Source organism: Mobula hypostoma, chromosome 18 (genome assembly GCF_963921235.1).
Source record: "Mobula hypostoma chromosome 18, sMobHyp1.1, whole genome shotgun sequence".
In the NCBI taxonomy this organism is placed as follows: Eukaryota; Metazoa; Chordata; class Chondrichthyes; order Myliobatiformes; family Myliobatidae; genus Mobula; species Mobula hypostoma.
The window spans coordinates 11,325,230-11,349,979 of NC_086114.1; the positions used below are offsets into that span (position 1 = coordinate 11,325,230).

A 24,750-nucleotide genomic window follows, 5' to 3' on the forward strand; every position below is an offset into this window, starting at 1 on the left:
GTGGTAATATTGGGAAAAGTAGAAAATCTCAGAGTAATAATGACTGCTATTCTTCCACATCAGTCAGACCTGATAAGAATGGGAGATATTTGTGAACCATATATATTTTATAAAATTCCCTCACGACAATGGTCACCAATTCTAGCTTTTCTGTTCCAAATTGTTCCATTTACTGAATTTAACCTCCCATCGAATTTCAACTCGTATCTCTCGTTCATTACTCCAGTAATTTAATCATAATGGTAGGTTTTCCTCCAAATGGTAATTATAAATGTATGGGTGTGGGCCACACATGGAATGAACAGCATGGTAGCATAGTGGTGAATGTGACACAATTACAGCGCCAGCGACATTGGTTCAATATCGCCACTGTCTGTAAGGAAATTGTACATTCTCACTATGACTGCATGGGTTTCCTCTGGGTGCCCCGGTTTCTTCACACGTTCCAAAGACGTATGGGTTAGGGTTAGTAAGTTAAGGACATACTGCACTGGTGCCAGAAGCATGGCAATACTTGTAGGTTGCCCCTAACAATGTTGTTCCAATGTTACAACATTGGAACATTGTAAACATTGGTTCCAATGTTTACAATCTACACTATCGACCCATACGCACCTCCTCTTTTGTTTATAAAGCTAAACCTTTCCATGTGTAACCCAGCTAATCCTTTTCTTCTTATTTTTATATTAATCGTCTCCTGAATAAACTATACTAATTGTCGTTCTCTCTCTAGAGTTCTACAACTCTGCCCTATTTACCATGAATCTTCCAAGAATGCATATGTTATGACCTTTTGGTGACAAAATTTTGGTACACCAAAGTGAGGAGAGAATGATTCCCATAGCTTACCTTGATTGCATATTGATTATGGAGGTCCTTAGCATAGGATGCTGTATAGTAAACAGCATCACCTGCCTCACAGCAAGGTTTATCACTAGTCAGTCTGAAATCGGACCAGTTATCCAATCCAAAGCGAAGCTGGTTCTTTTGACCCTGCATGAACTTGTCCTCACATTTAGCTGCCAATTTCTTTAGAGAGTCAGTGTGGAGATTTCGAATTTTCAGCACCACCTCTTCTTTGTTCTCTATCCCTTTGTAGAGTGCATGTCTTTGTGGCTTCTGTATGCTTTTACCCGATCTTTGAGGAAAGCGGTTTTTATCAGATAACGAATCCAAGCTATTTGAGCACCTCTCTTTACTGCTGCTCATGGTGAGGCTACATATGCTATTAGCTGTTGATGATACACTTGTTTTTGCAGTTGACTTGCCCACTGCTCTGTCCAGTGAGTCCCCTGACTCATTGTCACATATCCTGGCATCTGAGCTGACCGACGAACAAGCACTTGATGCATCCCAGTTTGTATCCCCAAGATAGTCAACATCGTACAGTGGATTTGCCAAATTTACATTGTGACCAGAATTCTTCACTTCTATCATTTTGTGGACATAGTCCTTTGATGCTGGATCAGTATTTGCTCGGATTATTGTCTTCTTTGGAAGAGGTGGCGGCGTTGGCTGTGTCTCGGACATATTTTCCTGTTCTACGAATCCCCCAAATGCAATGGCATCATCTGAAGCTCCTTTCACTTGCCTTGGCTGCTTCAGGGGTATCATGTTGGCCCGTGATTGTCCTATGCAATTGTAAAAACAGATATTGAGTAATAGTACAGTTAGATAATGCCTCTTCAACTGTAGGGGCATTAAAAAGGTGCATAAATATAACTTCTGAGTACTATATTAAGAAAACAAATAAATTTTCAAAGTGAATGTTGGAATTTCATAGACTAGGCCTTTAATCTTGAAACTGCATCAAGACTCCACACAAGCATTCTGATCAGCAAATTACAAAGACCATAAGTGGAGTGTACTGGAGCTTCACTGCAGTCATAGTCAATTATTCCGCTATGGATATAAAATCCTTGACAGTTCTGATTTATAGTCACATTGATTCACATATTCATAATGAGTAAGCTGCACCATTAACAGTTAAAATCTTTATAGCAGCAGCAGACTGTCAGATACATCAGTTTCAGTTTAAAAGCTCTTTAATTTTCGTTGGTGTATCTCAATATTTTTCATCCCTCCTCTCTGTTGGTAGTTCTTTGATGCTCCTGCAATGCAGCAAGCACTTTTTTAAAAAAAAGAAACAAGTGTCTTCTGTAGGGAACTGGTTCCAAAATTATCAGGGAGTTATTGCAGTGATCACAAATTTCAAGATTACTGGATTACAGACCTAGTTGTGGAATGGAAAAGATTAGTTATAGAGGTGATTAATAAAATGCTTGTGTTTGAGCAAAGATTTTTATGAGTTATGAGGCAGAAAGAGATTATAAAGAATGTTTAAGAGAAACAGATAACCTGATATAGAGTCAGGAAGAGCTGAAAGATTAAATAATTGTAGAGAGCAACAAGAATTACTTAATGCCTTGAACAAGCACTACTCAAATACAAACTTCAAATGAAGAGAGGGGCTTTGCAAAAGTAAAAAATAACAACCACAAATTTAAATGACTAAAAGAAATAAGGTTTTGTGAAAAGCTTCATTTAACAAGCAAACAACTGCACAAATGTCCCAATGTGCTTGAGTTTAATGTGATTATTCTGAATTGCCGAATGTTTTTCACTGCATAGATTTGACATCATGTTTCATTCCCTTATAAAATATTACTGCTTAACCTATCTCTCCTCTGGTAACCAGTCTTTAGTGAAGACAGACATAACGCTTCACATTCCATGTTGCTATTGACAACACAAACATGTCTTGGCTGGTGAGAGTATTAACACAAAGTCCCTGTTTAACAATTACACATGGCTACAGAACACACATTTTATTTACTGCAAGCAAATGACCGTGTACAATGTTATAATAATGATCACACATTGCAGGGCTAGAGACAAACTATTTCTAATAATGACACAGCATTTCTATCCACAAAAAAATTACAGCCATACCTGAAACTCATTGCATCAAAAATTAAAATTTTGTTAAACCCAAAAATCAGATAATTTAACTTACCAGGAAAAAAGATATCTATCCAAGCACAATGTATGGGCTTTGTAAAATGTACCAGCAACTGAATGATCAAATTTGAACAGGTTTTTTAAAGAAGCTCTCTCTTCAATGGCCATCATAACCCGAGCATATTTATAATCCTTTTGGGACAGAATGAGCAAACTAATCCTTCAGAAACACAGGCTATGGTAGACAATTAGTAATCTACCTCATCCAAAGGTCACTGAAAACTCAGATATTTTCATAATTTGTACCAAATGACAAGTAGAATGAGCCCATGTACATCTCACAGTGCCCCATGAAGGAATGATAGTTTTATTTGCTTACATTTCATCTAATCCTGCACAAGTTTAATTGTTCTCTTACTCTGCCAGCAATAACCTCTCTGGAATTTTGTGGAGTACACTTACTTCTCTGAAAAGGAATTGAACTACAAACTAGACAAACCATTCTACATCAGTAGATCTTTCTCTACTTGAATACTCAACACGATTCTCTCATGGAACATACCATGATCATGACAAAATCTTTCAAAGCAATTTTTAAAAATAAGTAATCAATGTTATTATTGTGGTAAGATTATTAATCTGACAACTCCTTTCAAAAACCTCAAAACATTTAATTAGTATTTATCAACAACTCTTTACAGATGTTAAAACTGTTTGCAAACCACACCCACTAGAATAATTCCATGGTTGAGGTGCATTAAACAAACCTGTGGATTTAATCTACACACAAACTCCAGGATTCCACCCCATGCTGGATCTAGAACACATACAGATTACACGTGATGCAAAAGAGCAAGTTTCAAACTTGTGGTCCACTGAATCAACTTCTGGTTAACAAAAAAAATGGGATGACATTCACTGAGAAGAGGTATATCACAAGGTCGCTACATTGAGGCCCGCTATTGGTCGAGGTTGCCCATGGATGTTGCATTCTAATCGTCTACATGATACGTAAGCCAGGACAGTTGCCCATGTAGTAGCAGGCTCCTCCTCTCCACGCAGCTGATGAATCCAAAGGAATGGCAGAGACCGATACAGTTCGACATCAGTGCCATCGGAGGAGTTGCCAGTCAGCTTTGAACTCAATGTAAGACTGCTTTAAGGACTCCAGCTCTGTAATTTTCCCTTGAGGTTTACTCCCAAAGCCTTCCCCATAAGTGGGTATAACTACAAGGCAGCGAGGTTTGGGATCAGAGTTTACCTTCTAGACGAGTGGCCAACCACAGCTAACAGGCCCCATCTGCCTGAAGTGACTGGTTTTAAGGTGCCAGTAACCCACTTTTGCCCCTTCTCCTGTCAGCAGAAACAGTTCCATAGGACTTAGTAGCTAAGCCACACATGAAGGCCTGGAGCTACTCATGGTTGTCAGAGGTTATTTGAGATGCACACCATTGAGAGCATTTAATAGGTAGTGGGAACTTATCCCCGCTGTACCAACCTCAAGGAACTAATTGCTACATTACAAATAAGATAATTATTCCTTGAACATTGCAAAAGGAATAATGAATGAGAGGAGATGCAATTGGATGAATGTTAGATGCAGATATAAACTAGATTAGTCAGAAATGAGAATGAAAAGAGACTTAATGAATATTGCCAGAAAAAAACTGGTGAAGATATATAGAAAGCAAATTGCTTCATTATTAGCCACTGGCAAAGTCACAGAAGACTGGAAGGTGTTAGTGTTGTTCCACTGTCCAGGAAGGGTAGCAAAGACAGGCCAGAGAACTACAGGCCAGTGAGCCTGACTTCAGTTGTAGTGAAGTTACTGGAGGCAAATATGAGGGACAAGACCTCCCAATCACTTGGATAGTCAAGGACTGATCAGGAATAGTCAGCATGGCTTTGTGACTTGGAGGTAATGTCTGACAAATCTTTTGGAGTTTTTTGAAGAGGTAACTAAGGGGATAGATGAAGGTAGGCAGTTGATGTAGTCTATATGGACTTTAGCTGTTGACAAAGTCCAGATGGCAGGCTCATTTGGAAAGTTGGTTTACATTGCTTTCAGGGAGAGCTAGTGAGGAGGTTTCAAAATTGGCCCAATGATAGGAATCAGAGGGTGATGATTCAAGGTCGATCCTACAGCTGGAGGCCTGTGATAAAGACCCCATATAGAGTAAGTGCTGGGGTTTCTGTTATTCTTTATATATGTAAATAGATTAAGATATGAATGTACATAGCACAATTTGCAATTTTGTTGATGATACTAAATTGAGGGGGTGTTGTTGATGGTGATGCAAGTTATAATGAATTGCAAAGAGATCTTGATCAGTTAGGAAGATGAGTTGAGAAATGGCAAATGGAGTTCAAGGAGAGGGGAGGAGAAGATGGTGGCGCGACACAGCACGCGCGGCTGCTCCGAATGGGTATCGTATTTGTTAAATAGGGGCCGTGCACAATCTTGATTTGATGGAGACGGACGTGAGAAGCACGGAGGAACATCTGGAGAAACTTCTGAAATGCCTGCTTTGCTGCTGCTGCTACTGTGCGATCGAAAATCTCCAGAGGGGAAGGCCCAAGTCCTCGGCTTTGCCTATTGCCTGTTGCCGGGGCCTGGGTCGAAGCACTCGGCAGAGATGGTGCTCGGTGTCGGAGGGCTGGTCGGAGGCTCGAAGTTTTCAGACAGACTCAGAGTTGGACTGTGGTCGGGTGCTTCCAGGATGCTGCATCGGCAAGTTTGCGGCGCTGGAAGCTCATGGCAGGGAGAGTTTCTCCTTCAACCGTCTGCGTGAGATGATGGGACTCTTGAGAGACCTTGAGACTTTTTTTTTTAATCGTGCCCATGGTCTGGTCTTCATCGAATTATGGTATTGCTTTGCACTGTTGTAACTATATGTTATAATTATGTGGTTTTTGTCAAGTTTTTTTTAGTCTTGGTTTGTCCTGTGTTTCTGTGATATCATTCTGGAGGAACAAATTGTATCATCTCTTAACGCATGCATTACTAAATGACAATAAAAGAGGACTGCGTGTCCTCATAATCTAATCATAATCATAATCTAATCATAAACTTGTGAGATGATGCATTATGGACATTCAAGCAATGTTAGGACATGTACAGACAATGGCAGGGCATTGAGTGTTATGGAGCAGAGGGATCTGGAAATACAAGTACACAGTTCACTGAAAGTGGCTGCACAAGTAGACAGGGTAGTGAAGAAGGTATTTAGCATGCTCTCCTCATCAGTCAGGTCATCGAGTTTAGAAGTAGGGACATGATGTTGCAGTTATACCTAAGTTGTTAGTGAGGCTACACTTGGAATATTGTGTAGAATTTTGGTCACTCTGTTATAAGGAAGTGTTTGTCAAACTGGAGAGGGTACAAAAGAGACTTATAAGGATACTGTCTGGACTACAGGAAGAGTTGGGTCACGCTGGATCCTTATTCTTTGGAGTGTACATTGAGGGCTGACCTCATGGAAGTTTATAAAATTATGAGGGGTTAGTATAAGGTGGATGGTCATAGACGTTTCCCTAGAACTGGGGAGTTCAAACCTTAAGTACAAAGATACAAGATACAAGGGAAGAGATTTAGGACATCTGAGAGATAACTTCTTTACACAGAGGGAGTAAGTACTGAAATTAGTTGCCAGAGAAAGTGATTGAGGTGGGTACAATTGTAACATTTAAGAGGCATTTGGATAGGGACATGGAGGGAGGGGCTCGGAGGGTTATGAGCCAAACGCGGGCAACTGGGAAAAGCAGGGAAAATGCTGTGATCAGCAAGGATCAGTTGGGCCAAAGGGCCTGTTTCTATAACTAATACAGGTGCTATGGTAGCATAGCAGCTAGCACAACGCTATTAAAGCTCGGGGCGTTGGAGTTTGGAGTTTAATCCCAGCATCTTCTGTAAGGAGTCTGTACATCCTCCCTGTGGAATGCATGGGTTTCCCCTGGATGCTCCAGTTTCCTCTAGTAGATGAATAGATAGATACTTCAGACTGTAGATACAACACTGAGTCATGTCATCTGCAGAAATTCTCTGATGACTCAGCAATAGTTGGGTGTATAAAGAGAGGTGGAGGACCTTGTCAAATGGTGCAAGCTGAATCATCTGCAGCTCAACATCAGTAAGACAAAGGAGATGGTGATGGACTGTAGGAAGACTGCTCCCTGTTACTATTGAGGGTGAGGACGTGGGTGTGCTGAGGAACTACAAGTACTTGGGGGTGTACCTGGATGACAAACTTGACTGGAGCATCAACACAGAGGCTGTGTACAAGAAGGGCCAAGGTCGCCTCTCCTTCACATGTTCTACCAGTCTGTTGTCGCCAGTACAATCTTCTATGCGGTGGTATGCTGGGGGCAATGGCATCAACACGAGTGATACCAACAGACTGATCAGAAAGGCTGGCTCAGTTATAGGAGTCAATCTGGACACACTGGAGGCTGAGGTAGACCAAAGGACCCTACAGAAAATCCTAGCAATTCTGGACAGTGTTTCTCACCCTTTGTATGCCACCTTAGCTGAGCAGAGGAGCACTTTTAGTAATAAACTAAGACAACTGCACTGCTCCAAAGAGCGGTATATGAGGTCATTCTTACCATTGGCCATTAGGTTCTATAATAAGTCAACCTATTGCTGGGGAAGTGATGCCCCCCTCCTGTTAAACTGTTAGTGGTAACTTATTTTTTATTCTTTCTTTCTTCTCTTCTAATATTTGTATATCTGTGCACTTGTAATGCTGCTGTGACACTGTAATTTCCTTTGGGATCAATAAAGATCATCTATCTGTCTTCTCTATAACACTCACAACTGTGTGGCCGGATTCTCCATATCCATGTTCGCAGATGATACCACCATAATGGGCCATATCTCGAATATGTACAAGAAGCAAACAGAGAGCTAAGTGACATGGTGTCATGACAACAACCTTTCTCTCAATGTCAGCAAATCTCATTACATTATTACCATCAGAGAGAAAGTGCAGGAACCTGAAGAACCACACTTATCATTCTAGGAACAGCTTCTTCATCTCCGTCATCAGATTTCTGAACAATCAACGAACACTAGCTCACTATTTCTCTTTTAAAACATAGAAACATAGAAAATAGGTGCAGGAGTAGGCTATTCGGCCCTTCGAGCCTGCACCGCCATTCAGTATGATCATGGCTGATCATCCAACTCAGAACCCTGTACCAGCCTTCCCTCCATACCCCCTGATCCCTTTAGCCACAAGGGCCATATCTAACTCCCTCTTAAATATAGCCAATGAACTGGCCTCAACTGTTTCCTGTGGCAGAGAATTCCACAGATTCACCACTCTCTGTGTGAAGAAGTTTTTCCTCATCTCGGTCCTAAAAGGCTTCCCCTTTATCCTCAAACTGTGACCCCTCGTTCTGGACTTCCCCAACATCGGGAACAATCTTCCTGCATCTAGCCTGTCCAATCCCTTTAGGATTTTATACGTTTCAATCAGATCCCCCCTCAATCTTCTAAATTCCAACGAGTATAAGCCTAGATCATCCAGTCTTTCATCATATGAAAGTCCTGCCATCCCAGGAATCAATCTGGTGAACCTCCTTTGTACTCCTTCTATGGCAAGGATGTCTTTCCTCAGATTAGGGGACCAAAACTGCACACAATACTCCAGGTGTGGTCTCACCAAGGCCTTGTACAACTGCAGTAGTACCTCCCTGCTCCTGTACTCGAATCCTCTTGCTATGAATGCCAGCATACCATTAGCCTTTTTCACCACCTGCTGTACCTGCATGACCACTTTCAATGACTGATGTATAATGACACCCAGGTCTCGTTGCACCTCCCCTTTTCCTAGTCGGCCACCATTCAAATAATAATCTGTCTTCCTGTTTTTGCCACCAAAGTGGATAACCTCACATTTATTCACATTAAGTTGCATCTGCCATGAATTTGCCCACTCACCTAACCTATCCAAGTCACCCTGCATCCTCTTAGCATCCTCCTCACAGCTAACACTGCCACCCAGCTTCGTGTCATCCGCAAACTTGGAGATGCTGCAATTAATTCCCTCATCTAAGTCATTAATATATATTGTAAACAACTGGGGTCCCAGCACTGAGCCTTGCAGTACCCCACTAGTCACTGCCTGCCATTTTGAAAAGGTCCCATTTATTCCCACTCTTTGCTTCCTGTCTGCCAACCAATTCTCTATCCACATCAATACCTTACCCCCAATACCGTGTGCTTTAAGTTTGCACACTAATCTCCTGTGTGGGACCTTATCAAAAGCCTTTTGAAAATCCAAATATACCACATCCACTGGTTCTCCCCATCCACTCTACTAGTTATATCCTCAAAAAATTCTATGAGATTCATCAGACATGATTTTCCTTTCACAAATCCATGCTGACTTTGTCCGATGATTTCACCGCTTTCCAAATGTGCTGTTATCACATCCTTGATAACTGACTCCAGCAGTTTCCCTACCACCGATGTTAGGCTAACCGGTCTATAATTCCCTGGTTTCTCTCTCCCTCCTTTTTTAAAATGTGGGGTTACATTAGCCACCCTCCAATCCTCAGGAACTAGTCCAGAATCTAAAGAGTCTTGAATTTATTTATTGTAGCTTAAAGTATTTTTTATGTTTTGCACTGTATTGTTGCCACAAAACAACAAATTTCATGACAGACAGGTATTCAGAGATAAACTGATTCCGAGCTAGTTAGTGACTTCAGGAAGGGGTCAGTGCTCCTGCTGCTGTTTACATCAGCAGTTTTGAGGCCAAGAGGGTTGAGAGCTTCAAACCTGTCCAGGTCCAAGCACATTGACACGATGGCCAAGAAAGCTCACCAATGCCTCTATTTCCTCAGGAGGCTAAAGAAATTTGGCATGGCCCCTTGTCTTTCAATCTTCATTGATGCATTATAAAAAGCATCCTATCCAATGCATCATTGTTTCATATGGCAGCTGCTCTGTCTATGGCCACAAAATCTTGCTCTCAATGTCAATAAGATCAAAGAACTGATTGTGGACTTCAGAAAGGGTAAGATAAGGGAACACACAACAGTTCTCACAGACGGATCAGATAGAACCATAGAAACTACAGCACAGAAACAGACCCTTTGGCCCTTCTCGGCTGTGCCGAACCATTTTCTGCCTAGTCCCACTGACCTGCACACGGACCATATCCCTCCATACACCTCCCATCCATGTATCTGTCCAATTTATTCTTAAATGTTAAAAAAGAACCCGCATTTACCACCTCGTCTGGCAGCTCATTCCATACTCCCACCACTCTCTGTGTGAAGAAGCCCTCCCTAATGTTCCCTTTAAACTTTTCCCCCCTCACCCTTAACCCATGTCCTCTGGTTTTTTTCTCCCCTTGCCTCAGTGGAAAAAGCCTGCTTGCATTCACTCTATCTATACCCATCATAATTTTATATACCTCTATCAAATCTCCCTTCATTCTTCTACGCTCCAGGGAATAAAGTCCTAACCTATTCAACCTTTCTCTGTAACTGAGTTTCTCAAGTCCCCGCAACATCCTTGTAAACCTTCTCTGCACTCTTTCAACCTTATTTATATCCTTCCTGTAATTTGGTGACCAAAATTGAACACAATACTCCAGATTCGGCCTCACCAATGCCTTATACAACCTCATCATAACATTCCAGCTCTTATACTCAATACTACGATTAATAAAGGCCAATGTACTAAAAGCTCTCTTTACGACCCTATCTAACTGTGACGACACTTTTAGGGAATTTTGTATCTGTATTCCCAGATCCCTCTGTTCCACTGCACTCCTCAGTGCCTTACCATTAACCCTGAATGTTCTACGTCGGTTTGTCCTTCCAACGTGCAATACCTCACACTTGTCAGTATTAAACTTCATCTGCCATTTTTCAGCCCATTTTTCCAGCTGGTCCAAGTCCCTCTGCAGGCTCTGAAAACCTTCCTCACTGTCTACTACACCTCCAATCTTTGTATCATCAGCAAACTTGCTGATCCAATTTACCACATTATTATCCAGATCATTGATATAGATGACAAATAACAATGGACCCAGCACTGATCCCTGTGGCACACCACTAGTCACAGGCTCCCATGCGGGACCTTGTCAAAGGCCTTACTGAATATCCACTGCCTTCCCTTCATCCACTTTCCTGGTAACCTCCTCGAAAAACTCCAACAGATTGGTCAAACATGACCTACCATGCATAAAGCCATGTTGACTCTCCCTAATAAGCCCCTGTCTATCCAAATGCTTGTAGATTCTGTCTCTTAGTACTCCCTCCAATAACTTACCTACTACTGACGTTAAACTCACCGGCCTATAATTTCCCGGATTACTTTTCGATCCTTTTTAAAACAATGGAACAACATGAGCCACTCTCCAATCCTCCAGCACTTCACCCATAGACAGCGACATTTTAAATATTTCCGCCAGGGCCCCCGCAATTTCAACACTAGTCTCCTTCAAGGTCCGAGGGAACACCCTGTCAGGTCCCGGGGATTTATCCGCTTTAATTTTCCTCGAGACAGCAAGCACCTCCTCCTTTTCAATCTGTACAGTTGCCATGGTCTCACTACTTGATTCCCTCAATTCCATAGATTTCATGCCAGCTTCCTTAGTAAATACAGACGCAAAAAACCTATTTAAGATCTCCTCCATTTCCTTTGGTTCCGCACAAAGCCGACCACTCTGATCATCAAGAGGACCAATTTTATCCCTTACAATCCTTTTGCTCTTAATATACTTGTAAAAGCTCTTTGGATTATCCTTCAGTTTGACTGCCAAGGCAACCTCATGTCTTCTTTTTGCCCTTCTGATTTCTTCCTTAAGTATATTCTTGCACTTCTTATACTCCTCAAGCACCTGATTTACCCCCTGTTTCCTATACATTTCATACGACTCCCTCTTCTTCTTTATCAGAGTTGCAATATCCCTTGAGAACCAAGGTTCCTTATTCCTATTCAATTTGCCTTTAATCCTGACAGGAACATACAAACTCTGCACTCTCAAAATTTCCCCTTTGAAGCCTTCCCACCTACCAATCACATCTTTGCCAGAGAACAACCTGTCCCAATCCACGCTTTTTAGATCCTTTCTCATTTCTTCAAATTTGGCCTTCTTCCAGTTCAGAACCTCAACCCTAGGACCAGATCTATCCTTGTCCATGATCAAATTGAAACTAATGGCGTTATGATCACTGGAACCAAAGTGCTCCCCTACACAGACTTCCGTCACTTGCCCTAATTCGTTTCCTAACAGGAGATCCAATATTGCATCCCCTCTAGTCGGTCCCTCTATATACTGATTTAGAAAACTTTCCTGAACACATTTTACAAACTCTAAACCATCTAGACCTCTAACAGTATGGGAGTCCCAATCAATGTATGGAAAATTAAAATCCCCTACCACCACAACTTTATGTTTCCTGCAGTTGTCTGCTATCTCTCTGCAGATTTGCTCTTCCAAGTCTCGTTGACTATTGGGTGGTCTGTAATACAATCCCACTAATGTGGGATACCTTTCCTGTTTCTCAGCTCCACCCATAAGGACTCAGTAGACAAGCCCTCTAATCTGTCCTGCCTGAGCACTGCTGTAATATTTTCCCTAACAAGCAATGCTACTCCCCCACCTTTCATTCCTCTGCCTCGATCACATCTGAAACATCGGAACCCTAGAATATTAAGCTGCCAGTCCTGCCCCTCCTGTAGCCAAGTTTCACTAATTGCTACAACATCATAATTCCACGTGTCAATCCACGCCCTCAACTCATCCGCCTTCCCCGCAATACTCCTAGCATTGAAATATATACACCTCAGATTTTTACCACCACTCACAACCTTTCTATCAGCGGATTTGCTTAAACTTTCAACATAATTTATTTTCACCCCAGCCACACTGTCAGCTCTGGCACTCTGGTTCCCTGGTTCCCATCCCCCTGCAAATCTAGTTTAAAGCCTCCCCAATAGCACTAACAAACCTCCCTGAAAGGATATTGGTCCCCCTGTGGTTCAAGTGTAACCCGTCTCTCTTGTACAGGTCCCACCTGCCCCAAAAGAGGTCCCAATTATCCTGAAATCTGAAACCCTGCCCCCTACACCAGTTCCTCAGCCACTTGTTCCTCCTCCAGAGCATCCTATTCCTACCCTCACTGGCACCTAGCACAGGTAGCAATCCTGAGATTACCACCCTGGAGGTCCTGCTTTTCAACTTCCTACGTGGAAAAAGTGAGCAATTTCAAGTTCCTAGGTGTCAACATTTCTAAGGATCTATCCTGGGCCCAACATATTGACACAGTTACAAAGAAGATATGACAGCAGAGTTCATTAGAAGTTTGAGGAGACTTGGTATATTACTAAAGACACTCGCAAATTTCTTCAGATGTACTGTGGAGATCTAACTGGTTGCACCACCATCTGGTATTTTGGGGGGCGGGGGGACACTGTGCAGTATTGAAATAAGTTGCAGTAACTTGTGAAGTCGGTCAGCTCTATCATGGGTATTAGCCTCCCCAGCATCCCAGAAGTGATGCCTCAGAAAAGGTGGCATCCATCATTCCATCACCCAGGACATGCCTTCTTTTCATTGCTACCATCAAGGAGTAAGTACAGGGGCCTGAACAATTCATGAACAGCTTCTTCCTCTCTGCCATTAGATTTCTGAATGGACATTGAACCCATGAACATTACCTCACTACTTTTTATTAGCACTACTTACCTAAAGATCCCACTCACCGATCCCAGACATTCTCTCTTCTTTTCCCTCCCATCAGGCAGACAAAAAAAACCTGCAAGCACCAGGCTCAAGATCCCATCGTTAAGACTGTTGAATGGTTTTCTAGTGTAGTAAGATAGGAATTTTATCTCACAATCTACCTCCTTGTGACCTTACCTCTTCACTGTCTACCTGCACTGTACTTACCCCGTAACTAACACTTTATTCTGCACTCTGTTATTGTTTTACCTTGTACTACCTCGTAATGAAGTAATCTGTATGGATGACATTATCACAATACCACTGATAAATGTTCTAATGTGGATGTGACAGAATTATTAAAGTATTACTTTGTAATTTTTAACTTTAGTAGAAATGAGGCACAAAATATGCACTCCAGTTGACAGAGGCATATGAGAGTACAGAAAATGAAGATAATTGCAAATCTAGAAAAATCTTTAAAATTCTTGGTATCTTTTTAAGATTATAGGTTTGAAGAATAGCACAAATTATCCTTATATTTGAAATGGATGTGAGAATGAACTCTTAAACTGAAGACTTTCAGCTTAAAGAACTGTTTGAGAATATGATAAAGAACAGATTACTATGGACAATGATGAATTAGAAAAACAAAGACAAGTCTAAAAAGTGATTAGAAGGGAGTAAGAGACCCAGCAGTTCCTGATCACTGAAAGGAATGCTATATTGGACAGATGGTCTAATTGTCCTTATCTGTCTAAACAAATTATTAAATTTTAAATTACAATTCTTGCGGCATCAGCATATGCGAGTGTACTTATTAAGACCCGATACAACTATTTAATCTGCACTAATTCTTTGGTTCACATGGTTAGAAAGCACATGAAAACTTTCAAGTAGGGAAAATAAAATCCAGTTATAAATTGATTAAAATGAGAAGGGGCTATTGCTGGACTTCACCGTTTCCTACATACTTTACATTATCTGGCTCCCCTCTTACCTCTTCTCTAATCCTCACTTGCCTATCCCCGCCTCCTGGTGCCCCCCCCCTTCTCTTTCTCCTATGGTCTACTCTCCTCCCCTATCAGATTTCTTCTTCTTCAGCCCCATACCTTCTCCACCTATCATCTCCCAGTTTCTCACTTCATACCACCCCCTCCCACCCACCTACCTACCTTCCCCCTCACCTGGTTTCACCTATCACCTTATGCTCTTTCCCTTCCCCCCATATTCTTATTCTGGCTTCTTCCCCCTTCCTTTCCAGTCCTCATGAAGGGTCTCGGCCTGAAGCATCGACTGTTTATTCCTTTCCATAGATAATGCCCGATCTGCTGAGTTCTTCCAACATATTGTGTGTGTTGCTCAGGGCAGAGACAAAGATGTTCACAGATGATATATTCTGAAGGTGGATTTGAAACATAAATCAAAATGGTTTGGTTGGACTAGGCATTTAATGTGGATAAATACAAAATAATGTGACAAGTAAGGGCAGTAGAATACAAAGTAAATATCCAAGGGCATAGGATGATATTCAGATAATGAATATGGGTTGGAGATTTAATCTCACTATGCTTTGTGAACGTGCTATTCTTAGATCATAGAACATAGAATAGTACACCACAGGAACAGCCCACAATGTTGTGCCAAACCAATTAAATTAATAATCAAATGATTAATCTCTTCTTCCTGCACATGTCCATATTCTTCCATAATCCTCTCACTCATGTGCTTATCTAAACGTCTCTTAAAAATTCCCAATGTTTCTGCCTCTACCACTAGCCCGGTAGCGCATTCCAGGCACCCATCACTCTGCATAAAAAGGTTGTCTCTCACCCCTCCTTTAAAATTACTCCCTCTCATTTTAAATACATGTCCACTGGTATTAAGCCATTTCAACACCAGGTAAAAGATGCTGTCTGTCTACTTCAGAGAAAACAACCCAAGTTTGTCCAATCTCTTGTTACAGCACATGCCTTCTAATCCAGGCAACATCCTGGTAAACCTCTCCAAAATCTCAACATCCTTCCTACAATGGGGCAACCAGAACTGTATGCAATACTCCAGTTGTAGCCGAACGAGAGTTTTATAAAGCTGCAGCATAATTTCCTGACTTTTGAACTCGGTGCCTCGACTAATAGAGGTAAGCATGCAATATGTCTTTTTTGCTACTCTATCAACTTGTCGTAGTCAACTTTTAGGGAGTTGTGAACTTGGACTCCAAGATTCCTCTTCTCATCGCATCACAGTTCTTGCACTTAACAATGTAATGACTGTTTATATTTGACCTGCCAAGGTGCAACAGTTCACATTTGGCTGGGTTAAACTCCATTTGCCATTTCTCTGCCAATCTCTGCAAATGATCTATACATTGCTGTATTCATTACCAGTCTCCTACACTATCCACAACACCAACAATCTCCATATCATCTGCAAACTTATTAACCCATCCATCTACATTTTATCCAGGTAATTTAATATACATCACAAACAGCAGGGGTTCCAGTACAGATCCCCGTGGAATCACTGATCACCAGCAAGAATAAGGCCCTTCAACCACTTAGGCTACGTCCACACTCGACCGGATAATTTTGAAAAGGCCGGTTTTGAGTAAAAACGACAGGCATCCACACTAGGCATTTTTCAAAATACCTCTGTCCACATTAAAACGGATATTTGGGCGAATCTCCTCCTACTGGGCATGCACAGACACATCTACAGAAAACAAGTGAAGAGGAAACAGTATAATATTTACGTTTCCACGGCGGCGTTGTGCTATTTCCATTGGTCAAAAACTAGAGTACCTACAACAACAGCGAAAGAAAGTTTTCAAAAATGTCTTCGACGAATACAAAGAAAACCTCCACTGCAGAAAGCAGACCGGACTTCTTCGTTTAGACAGACAATGAAGTCGAGCTGTTTCTGCAAGTTACAAACGATTACAAAGTCAGCAAAGCAGAGGAGATGTTTAAATCCAAACAAGCTATTAACATAGACAATAAAGTAAACAACACACGCATGAAGCCGTCCTCTACCCAAGATCAACATTATCAACAATTACAAAATGTTAAATGGTCAACTCGACATAGACTACCAATCCCACATCAAACCCAAACCTATTAGGAGCAGAAGAGGTGCACTCAACTCAATTTGAAATACTAACTACCAAGTCAGATGTGTACAGCAATTTATTTTCCCCCCCGCACAATTAAAGCATGGAGTAATGTTAATCCTAACACAGTCACACAACCCAATTAAATTTAAGGCAGTTTTTCTTCTCCAAAAATCTCCTTCTTAAGCCCACCCTCCACAACCTCCAGTATAAATTCCATGCAGAATATTTTGGAGGATCAAGAACCAAGAACCAAGAGAGTGGAATCTTCTGCCACCAGACCTGTGCAGTATTCCTGACATTAATATTTTTAAAGATAGATTCAATCAAATCAATTTAGGGGACCTAATCAAAAAAGCTCACTTTACAATTTAACTCTCACGCCGTTCACACTGACTGCACGTTATAACAGCGGTGGTCAGTCAGCGACAGTGCTGGCTTGGAGACCCCGGGGTACAGGAGATTGAGGGTACAACCACCTCAGACAGGGAGACCGGAGAGTACGGGCAGAAGAACAGAGGATGCAAACAGAGGAACCGAGGGGACCAGCTTGAAAGCCATCTCCTGTTTAAATTCCATGCGGAATATTTTGGAGGATCAAGAACGAAGAACAGCCGTCCGGCAGTGCTTGCGCAGTCCCAAGCAGAAGCAGAAAAAAGCATTGTTGTTGTGGTGTTGTCATGACAATGTTTTTAAATCTCTCCATTTACCCTGTCCACAGTACAACGCGAAACAATCGTTTTCAAACTTACACGCTCTGGAGAGTGTTTTCAAAAATCTCCGTTTTCGGGGGATGAAAACGCCGTTTCAGTGTGGACGGAAGGTCAAAACGAAGAGAAAAATCTTCGTTTTCAAAATTATCCGGCGTAGTGTAGACGTAGCCTTAGATTCAGCCATTTGGGTCAAGAGAAGATGCTAAAGAATCTAGAATCTTAATCTGAAGTAAACAGTTAGCTGGAGTTGCACTGAAGGTGTCTGATAATCTGGGATTATGATTAATTATTATTTGGAAAGAAAAGAGAACAATTAGAAAGGAATTCTCAATGATGAACCAATCAATACCTCCACCTTTAACCCACCCTACCACCACTACTTTATCATTTCCTGTCAGTCACTATGTACAGATACTCCTATACCTAGTGTCACCTAATGTACATACAATCAGTCTATATATACATATTTATATATTTATATATATATATAAGCTAATCTTATGTATTTATATTTACTGTGTTATTGTGTTCTTCATGGTTATTGTATTATTTTTATGCTGTATTGGATCCAGAGTAACAATAATTTCATTATCCTTTACACATGCGTACTGAAGAATGACAATAAACAATCTTGAACCTTGAATGGATTCTTGATTAGCAAAGTCATCAACGGTTATGGGGAGAAGGGAGGAAAATGGGATTGAGAGGTCATCATCAAATGGTGGAAAAATCTGATGGGCTGAATGGCTTATTTCTGATCCGATATCTTAAAATCTTGTGGTGTAAAAAAAAATAAGGTTGGAACCATTAAAGAGAGCCCTGATAAAAAAAAAGATCAATTGATAGATTTTAAGGCATTCCAAAAAGAACATGGTGTCTTTTTCTGGTCTTATATCTTATGTTTATACTATGATCAGTCTGCAGCACCCCACCTTCAAGTTCAGTTCAGCAGTAGATCAAAATGTTTGTATAATCATTGTTTGTATAACAAAACATAATTTCTAGTTCAATCTCCTCTCTGTGCAAATGCTGTTTCACAAATTATATATAAATATACATAATTATTATAATCAAGATTGATAGAGCCACATTTACAGATTTTACTAACGATGCATGCACTTCCTTTTGATGTTTCCAGCCTCCCTTGACAGAGAGTAAAAACTTTCGGAGAATAGCTCAGGGTCGCTTACAGCCAATGAACTGCTCACCTTTGGCTCTCAGAAGAGGTGCTGTTCCGTATGTTGCTGAGCCTCCATCCACAGCCCGCAAGCTCTGTGATTTTACTGGAGCGATTGCAGTATAGAAAAAGTGAAAAATAGAGGAAAGAAAGAAAAGAAAGGTTGGGACTCCCAGAAAGTTAGTGACTCAAATGAAAAGCTCAGTCCAATTAGATTTTTACCACTCATGACTACTGTTTTCTGCAACAGTGCATGATAAGAAATATTTTATTTTTAAATTATCATATGAACAACAATAAAATGACATATTTAGAATACAACAGATTGATTTTTAAAAGTGATTAAGCAATCATAATCATGAGGTTTATAAGTAGGGCCAGAAAGTTCGAAATGAGATTAAGATAAACCACTACAAATTAATGGTTCATTTGCAGTAAGATTCATGTCTCCATTTCTGGTCACTGAATGGTGCAGAAAATATTTAGTAAAATGGGATTCTTCACCTTAGTCCAGAGAATATTGAGTAGTTATTTGAAGGATGTGTTCAAAAAGCTTTGGATAGGAATGGAGGATTATGGGCTGAGTGCAGGTCGGCGGGACTAGGTGAGAGTAAGGGTTCGGCATGGACTAGAAGGGCTGAGATAGCCGATTTCCGTGCTGTAGTTGTTATATTGAATTACAGGAATTGAGAGACAGACATAGCTTTAATTAACAAAAGAATCAGGGATGACCTGAAGGGGGGAAAAAAACTATTTTCACATTGTAAGTATCATGACGATCTGGAAGTTCAATCCTTATTTATAAAAGGAACTGGACATATACTCGCAGGAGAAAAATCTGCAGGGTGGTAGGGAAAGGGGGAGAGAATGACACTGACAGGATTCCAGAGGAATTGCACAAGCTCTTTGGGCTGAATGGCCTCTTTCCCTGTTGTAATAATACAGTATACAGTTCTAATCCTGTTCTTCCAAGGGAACTTCTTGTGAAGATGACTCTAGTACTGGGGGCAACCATGAACACATCAGCCTTTCGTTAAACAATGCAAAAATTATGTGACACTGAAGAATTGTTACAAGATACTGCATGAAAAATTGAGAAATTCTTATATATATATATATATATATATAAAATCCATCAGGATGAGGCTGAATAGTGATTCTTCTAGTATTATTTCAATCTGCAGGTCTGAGAGTGACTTGGTGTTATTAATCTGTAATACATTCATATGTATAGAGGATACATGCTGATGGACTTTCAAAACTAAAAACTCCAGCCAGTGACTCACATTTGTATCACCTTCTGAATCTTTTTTTCCAGTATGACTCAATGAAAATGTTCTCCCCCTGCACATTTGCATCCTATGCATCACAACCATCTGACTTCCAATAAACAATTGCCATTCAAGCAATGAAGAACTTTTGAAAGAAAGTAAAACTAGGTTATCTGCAGATTTACTGATCATGTCACCTACATTCTCATCCAAATTGTTAATATAGATGATAACCAACAGGAGATTCAGCACTGATCTCTCTAATCTGAAGAACAGTCCTCCACTAATGCCCTATAACACCTACCGCCAAGCCAATTTTGTAACCAATTGGCTAGCTCAATATGGATCCCATGTGTTGCCACCTTCCAGACCAGCCTTCCATGTGGCTTGTCAAGGCCTTGCTAAAGTCCATGTAGAGAACCTCTACAGCTCTTCCTTATTCAGCATTTCAAAACAAAATTTACTTAGGTTAATGAGTGCAATTTCCCATGTATGAGGGTTAATATGTGGAGATCAATGAATGAGTAATTGAAATGGGGAAAATCTAGTTGGATTGCTTCTGGGCACTTTAGTTCAGTATACTCAAAGTAACCATTTATTAAAATGGTTTCCAAGAAAGCTAGCAATTTACAAAACAAATTGGAATTAACAATTAAAACTAAAGCATGCCTTTCAAACATATTTACCACAGAGAAAGACATGGAAAGTTTTGGAATTCAGCAAAGGGAATAGTGAAATACTGCAGCATGTCAACATCACAAAAGAGAAGGAGCTGGTGGTCTTAAAGCACATAGAAATGAATAAATCTCCAGGGTGTAACCAAATTTATTCTAGAACATTGTGGGAAGCTAGGGAAAAATCGTAGTAGAGAGACTTGTATTTTTATTAGCCAAGGGTGAGGTACTGAAAAATTGAAGTATGTCTGATGTGTCTTCATTAAGAAAGGTTGCAAGGACAAGCCAGGAAACTACAGGCCAGAAAGCATAACATCATGGTGTGAACGCTACTGGAGGGGATCCTGAGAAAAAAGTTTCTACATTTGGAGATGGAACAAATGATTAGGGATAGTCAACATGGCTCCATGGAAATTGCACTCATTAACCTAAGTAAATTTTGTTTTGAAATGCTGAATAAGGAAGAGATGTAGATGTTCTCTACATGGACTTTAGCAAGGCCTTGACAAGCCACATGGAAGGCTGGTCTGGAAGGTGATAATACATGGGACCCATATTGAGCTAGCCAATTGGTTACAAAATTGGCTTGGCGGTAGGTGTCAGAGGGCATTAGTGGAGAACTGTTCAGATTAGGGAGATCAGTGCTGAATCCCCCTTTGGTTATCATCTATATTAACAATTTGGATGAGAATGTAGGTGACATGATCAGTAAATCTGCAGATAACAACAAAATTAATGGTATGGTGGACAGTAAAGTTATTGGGATTTAAACATGACCAAGACCAACTGGGAATTTAACTTGGACATAGCAAAGTGTAAAGTTAAACGAGGGCAGGATTTATACAGTAAATGGCAGGGCCATGGAGAGATGCAGAACAGAGAGCTCTGGGGATACAAGTACATAGTTCTCTGTATTTGGCAACACAGGTAGACGTAATGTTTGGCAGGCTGGTCTCTATTGGTCAGTGTACTGAATACAACAGTTAGGATGTTACTTTACAGCTGTGCAAGACATTGGTGAGAATGCAGCTGGAGTATTGTGTGCAGGTCAGGACACCTACTTATGGGAAATATAACATGAAGCTAGAGAGCTTGCAGAAAGATTCACAACAATGTTTCCAGGACTGGATGACTTGAGTTATCAGGAGAGCTAAGGCTGTTTGCCCTGGAGTGTAGGAGGTCAAGGGGAAACCTTATAGAGATAAATAAAATCATGAGGGTCGTATATAAAGTGGATGGTCACAGTCTTTTTACTCCAGGGTACAGGAGTCCAAAATTAAAAGTCATGGGTTCAAGGTGATTGGGGTAAGATTTAAAGGAGAATTAAGGGGAAAGTTTTCCCACACAGAGTGTGTATGGATTGGGCTGCCAGAGGAAGTGGTAGAGTGGAGACAATTACAATATTTAAAAGATACGTAGCAATTTGGAAAGGAAAGCTTTGGAGGGATGTGGGCCAAATGCAGGCAAATGGGATTAGCTCAAATAGGCAGCATGGTCAGCATGGATAAGTTAGGCTGAAGGGACAGTTTCAGTGCTATTTGACTTTATGACTCTGTCATATTCAGATGAGATGTAGATGGTAACAAATATCCCCATTTTGAAGAACAAAATGATGACTGAAGTCATTGACAATGAAAAATATATAATGGAAACACTTTTATAAGAGAATCTCTCTTATATAGTAACACATGATAGATACAACAATATACACAGAAGAACATCTAAAACTAAAATAACATAGATACCATAATTAAATTGAGAACTCATGACTAAAATGGTCAAAATATTGGACTGAAAAGGTTTTGCAGAGATGGAAAATACAAAGGAAGCTAAGACAGAGAACTCTTTTGATGGTTCCAAAAAAATGGGAGTGCAGCAAATCAGATTCTGTGGCAAGCAACCATGAGGGAACAGGAAGGCAAGCTACTCAAAGGGCTAGAATTGAAGATTAGAGGAATATATTTGCCTAGAGACAGGATTAGGTGCAGATGAGTTTGAAGACATGAGTTTGAATTTTTTAAAGTCAATGTATTGGATAACAAGCAGCCCAGAGGTGAAATTATTCATAACTTCACAAACTGGGATCACATTCACAGAGAAGGAAGTAGATTTAAGATGGGCCTCATTAAATCTAACACATATCCCTATCACCTTCAAAACTGACAGTACGCAATAGAAACAGCCATCAGCAGGCATCAAATTTGAATTTTGTAAGGGTTGAAAAGGGAAAAAAATGTTACCTTATTTTCTGTGGTGCTGTAATTTTTAGAACATTCTGAAGTACAGTAGTCTACAATCAACTAAGTGTACTAGTTTATGTAGGTAATGTGGCAGTCAACACTCTAACACTGAACTCCAACAAAGATGATGATATTGGATAATATACTTTAATAGTGAGCAAGGAAAATATTTTGGGCAGGACTAAAAGTTTAACTCTTGTGCTAGTCTTTGATACTGTGCTAGGGGACCACTTAATCCCATTTACTAAGCAACTCATTACCAAACTACAAGACCTGGGAGTTAACACCACTTTCTGCAAGTGGATCCCCAACTTCCTGACCAATAGATTGTCATCAGTAAGGATCAGCAGCTACCTCCTCCACCATAATTGTTCTCAGTACTAATGTTCCACTAGCTTGCATCCTCAGCCCCCTACTCCCTGTATACTCATGACTGCGTGGGCAGATTCTGCTCTAACACCATTTACAAATTGAAAGTAATACCACATTAGTGGCCCATATCTCAAATAATAATGATGCGTCGGAGGATAGGAAGGAGATAGAGAGCTTAGTGACATGGACAAATGTTCCCTCAATGTCAGTAAAACAAAAGAGCTGGTTATTAACTTCAGGAAGTAGGATGATGCACATTCTCCCATCTACATCAACTGTGCTAAGGTTGAAATGGTTGAGAGGCTCAAGTTCCTAGGAGTGAACATCATCAATACCCTGTCGTGGTCCAAACATGTAGACAGCACTGTCAAGAAAGTTCACTAACACCTCTACTTCTTGAGGAGGCTAAAGAAATTTGGCATGACCCGATCAACCCAATTTTTAATCAATACATCATGGAAAGCTTCCCAGCTGCATGCATCAAAGCTTAGCATAGCAACTGCTCTGCCCCTAGCTGCACGAAACTGCAGAGAGTTGTGGACATAGATCAGCACATCATGGAAACCAGCCTCATTTCCATGGACTCTGTCTATACTTCTCAATATCTTAGGAAAGCAGCCAGCATAATCAACTACCCCACTCAACCTGGACATTCTCTCTTCTCCCCTTTGCCAATGGGCAGAAGATACAAAAGCCTGATAGCACATAACACCGGGCGCAAGGACAGCTTCTACCCCACTGGTATAAGACAATTAAATGGTTCCTAGTACAATAAAATGGACTCTTGACCTCACAATTTGCCTCATTATTATCTTGCACCTTATTCTTTACCTGCACTACACTTTCTCTGTAGCCACTACACTTTATTCTACAGTCTGTTATTGTTTTACCTTGTATTACCTCAATGCACTGTTATGAATTGATTTGTATGAACCATATGCAAGACAAGCTTTTTACTGTAACTCAGTAAATGTGATAATAATAAATCAATTCCAATTGTAAATGGAATCTCAGCTGAATGTCTCATCCAAAAGACAGCACCTCAGCAGAAAGACACTCCCTCAGTACTCCAGCATGAGCCTAACTTTTATTCTGGAGTATGATGCGGACCCACGCCTTTTTAACTCAGAAAGAAGAGTGTTGCATCGAAACCATGAATGATTCCAATTGTCAAATTAAGGTAAAGTCTAACATTTCCAAAGCATCTCCTTTGGATGTTCAAGGTTTGTTGATTTTTGCTCACAATTGGCCTCTTTAAGTAGAAAGGAAGCAACAAATGGGTTTACATTGAGCTGCCACCAAAATCACATTATCATGGAAGACTGTAACTAATTCCATGTTCTGTGGCAGGCAGATGGTTGGGACACCCGAACAAGACATGTGGCGGGGCGGGGTACAAGTCCACTATTGACAATTGATTACAGATAACCATAAATATTAAAACAAATAGGATCATTTTAGCTCTTGCAGTAGGATTACCTGTACTCTGTGCTGATGTAACTTGATAAGTTCCTTGTTTAAGCCTGCCTTTTGCCTAAATGCACT

General features: G+C 40.7%; 1 protein-coding gene across 5 annotated transcripts in view; it reads right to left on the reverse strand.

The window, feature by feature from the left end:
• Positions 1-24,750, reverse strand: part of peak1 (pseudopodium-enriched atypical kinase 1) — a 247,207-nt gene that overhangs the window by 24,806 nt on the left and 197,651 nt on the right. For all 5 annotated transcript variants that reach the window (XM_063070439.1, XM_063070442.1, XM_063070441.1 and 2 more), the window contains 2 exons: positions 18,680-18,754; positions 850-1,631 (listed from right to left, as the gene is read on the reverse strand). In XM_063070439.1, the coding sequence (XP_062926509.1) occupies positions 850-1,631; positions 18,680-18,754 (857 nt within the window). The remainder of the gene's footprint in view (positions 1-849; positions 1,632-18,679; positions 18,755-24,750) is intronic.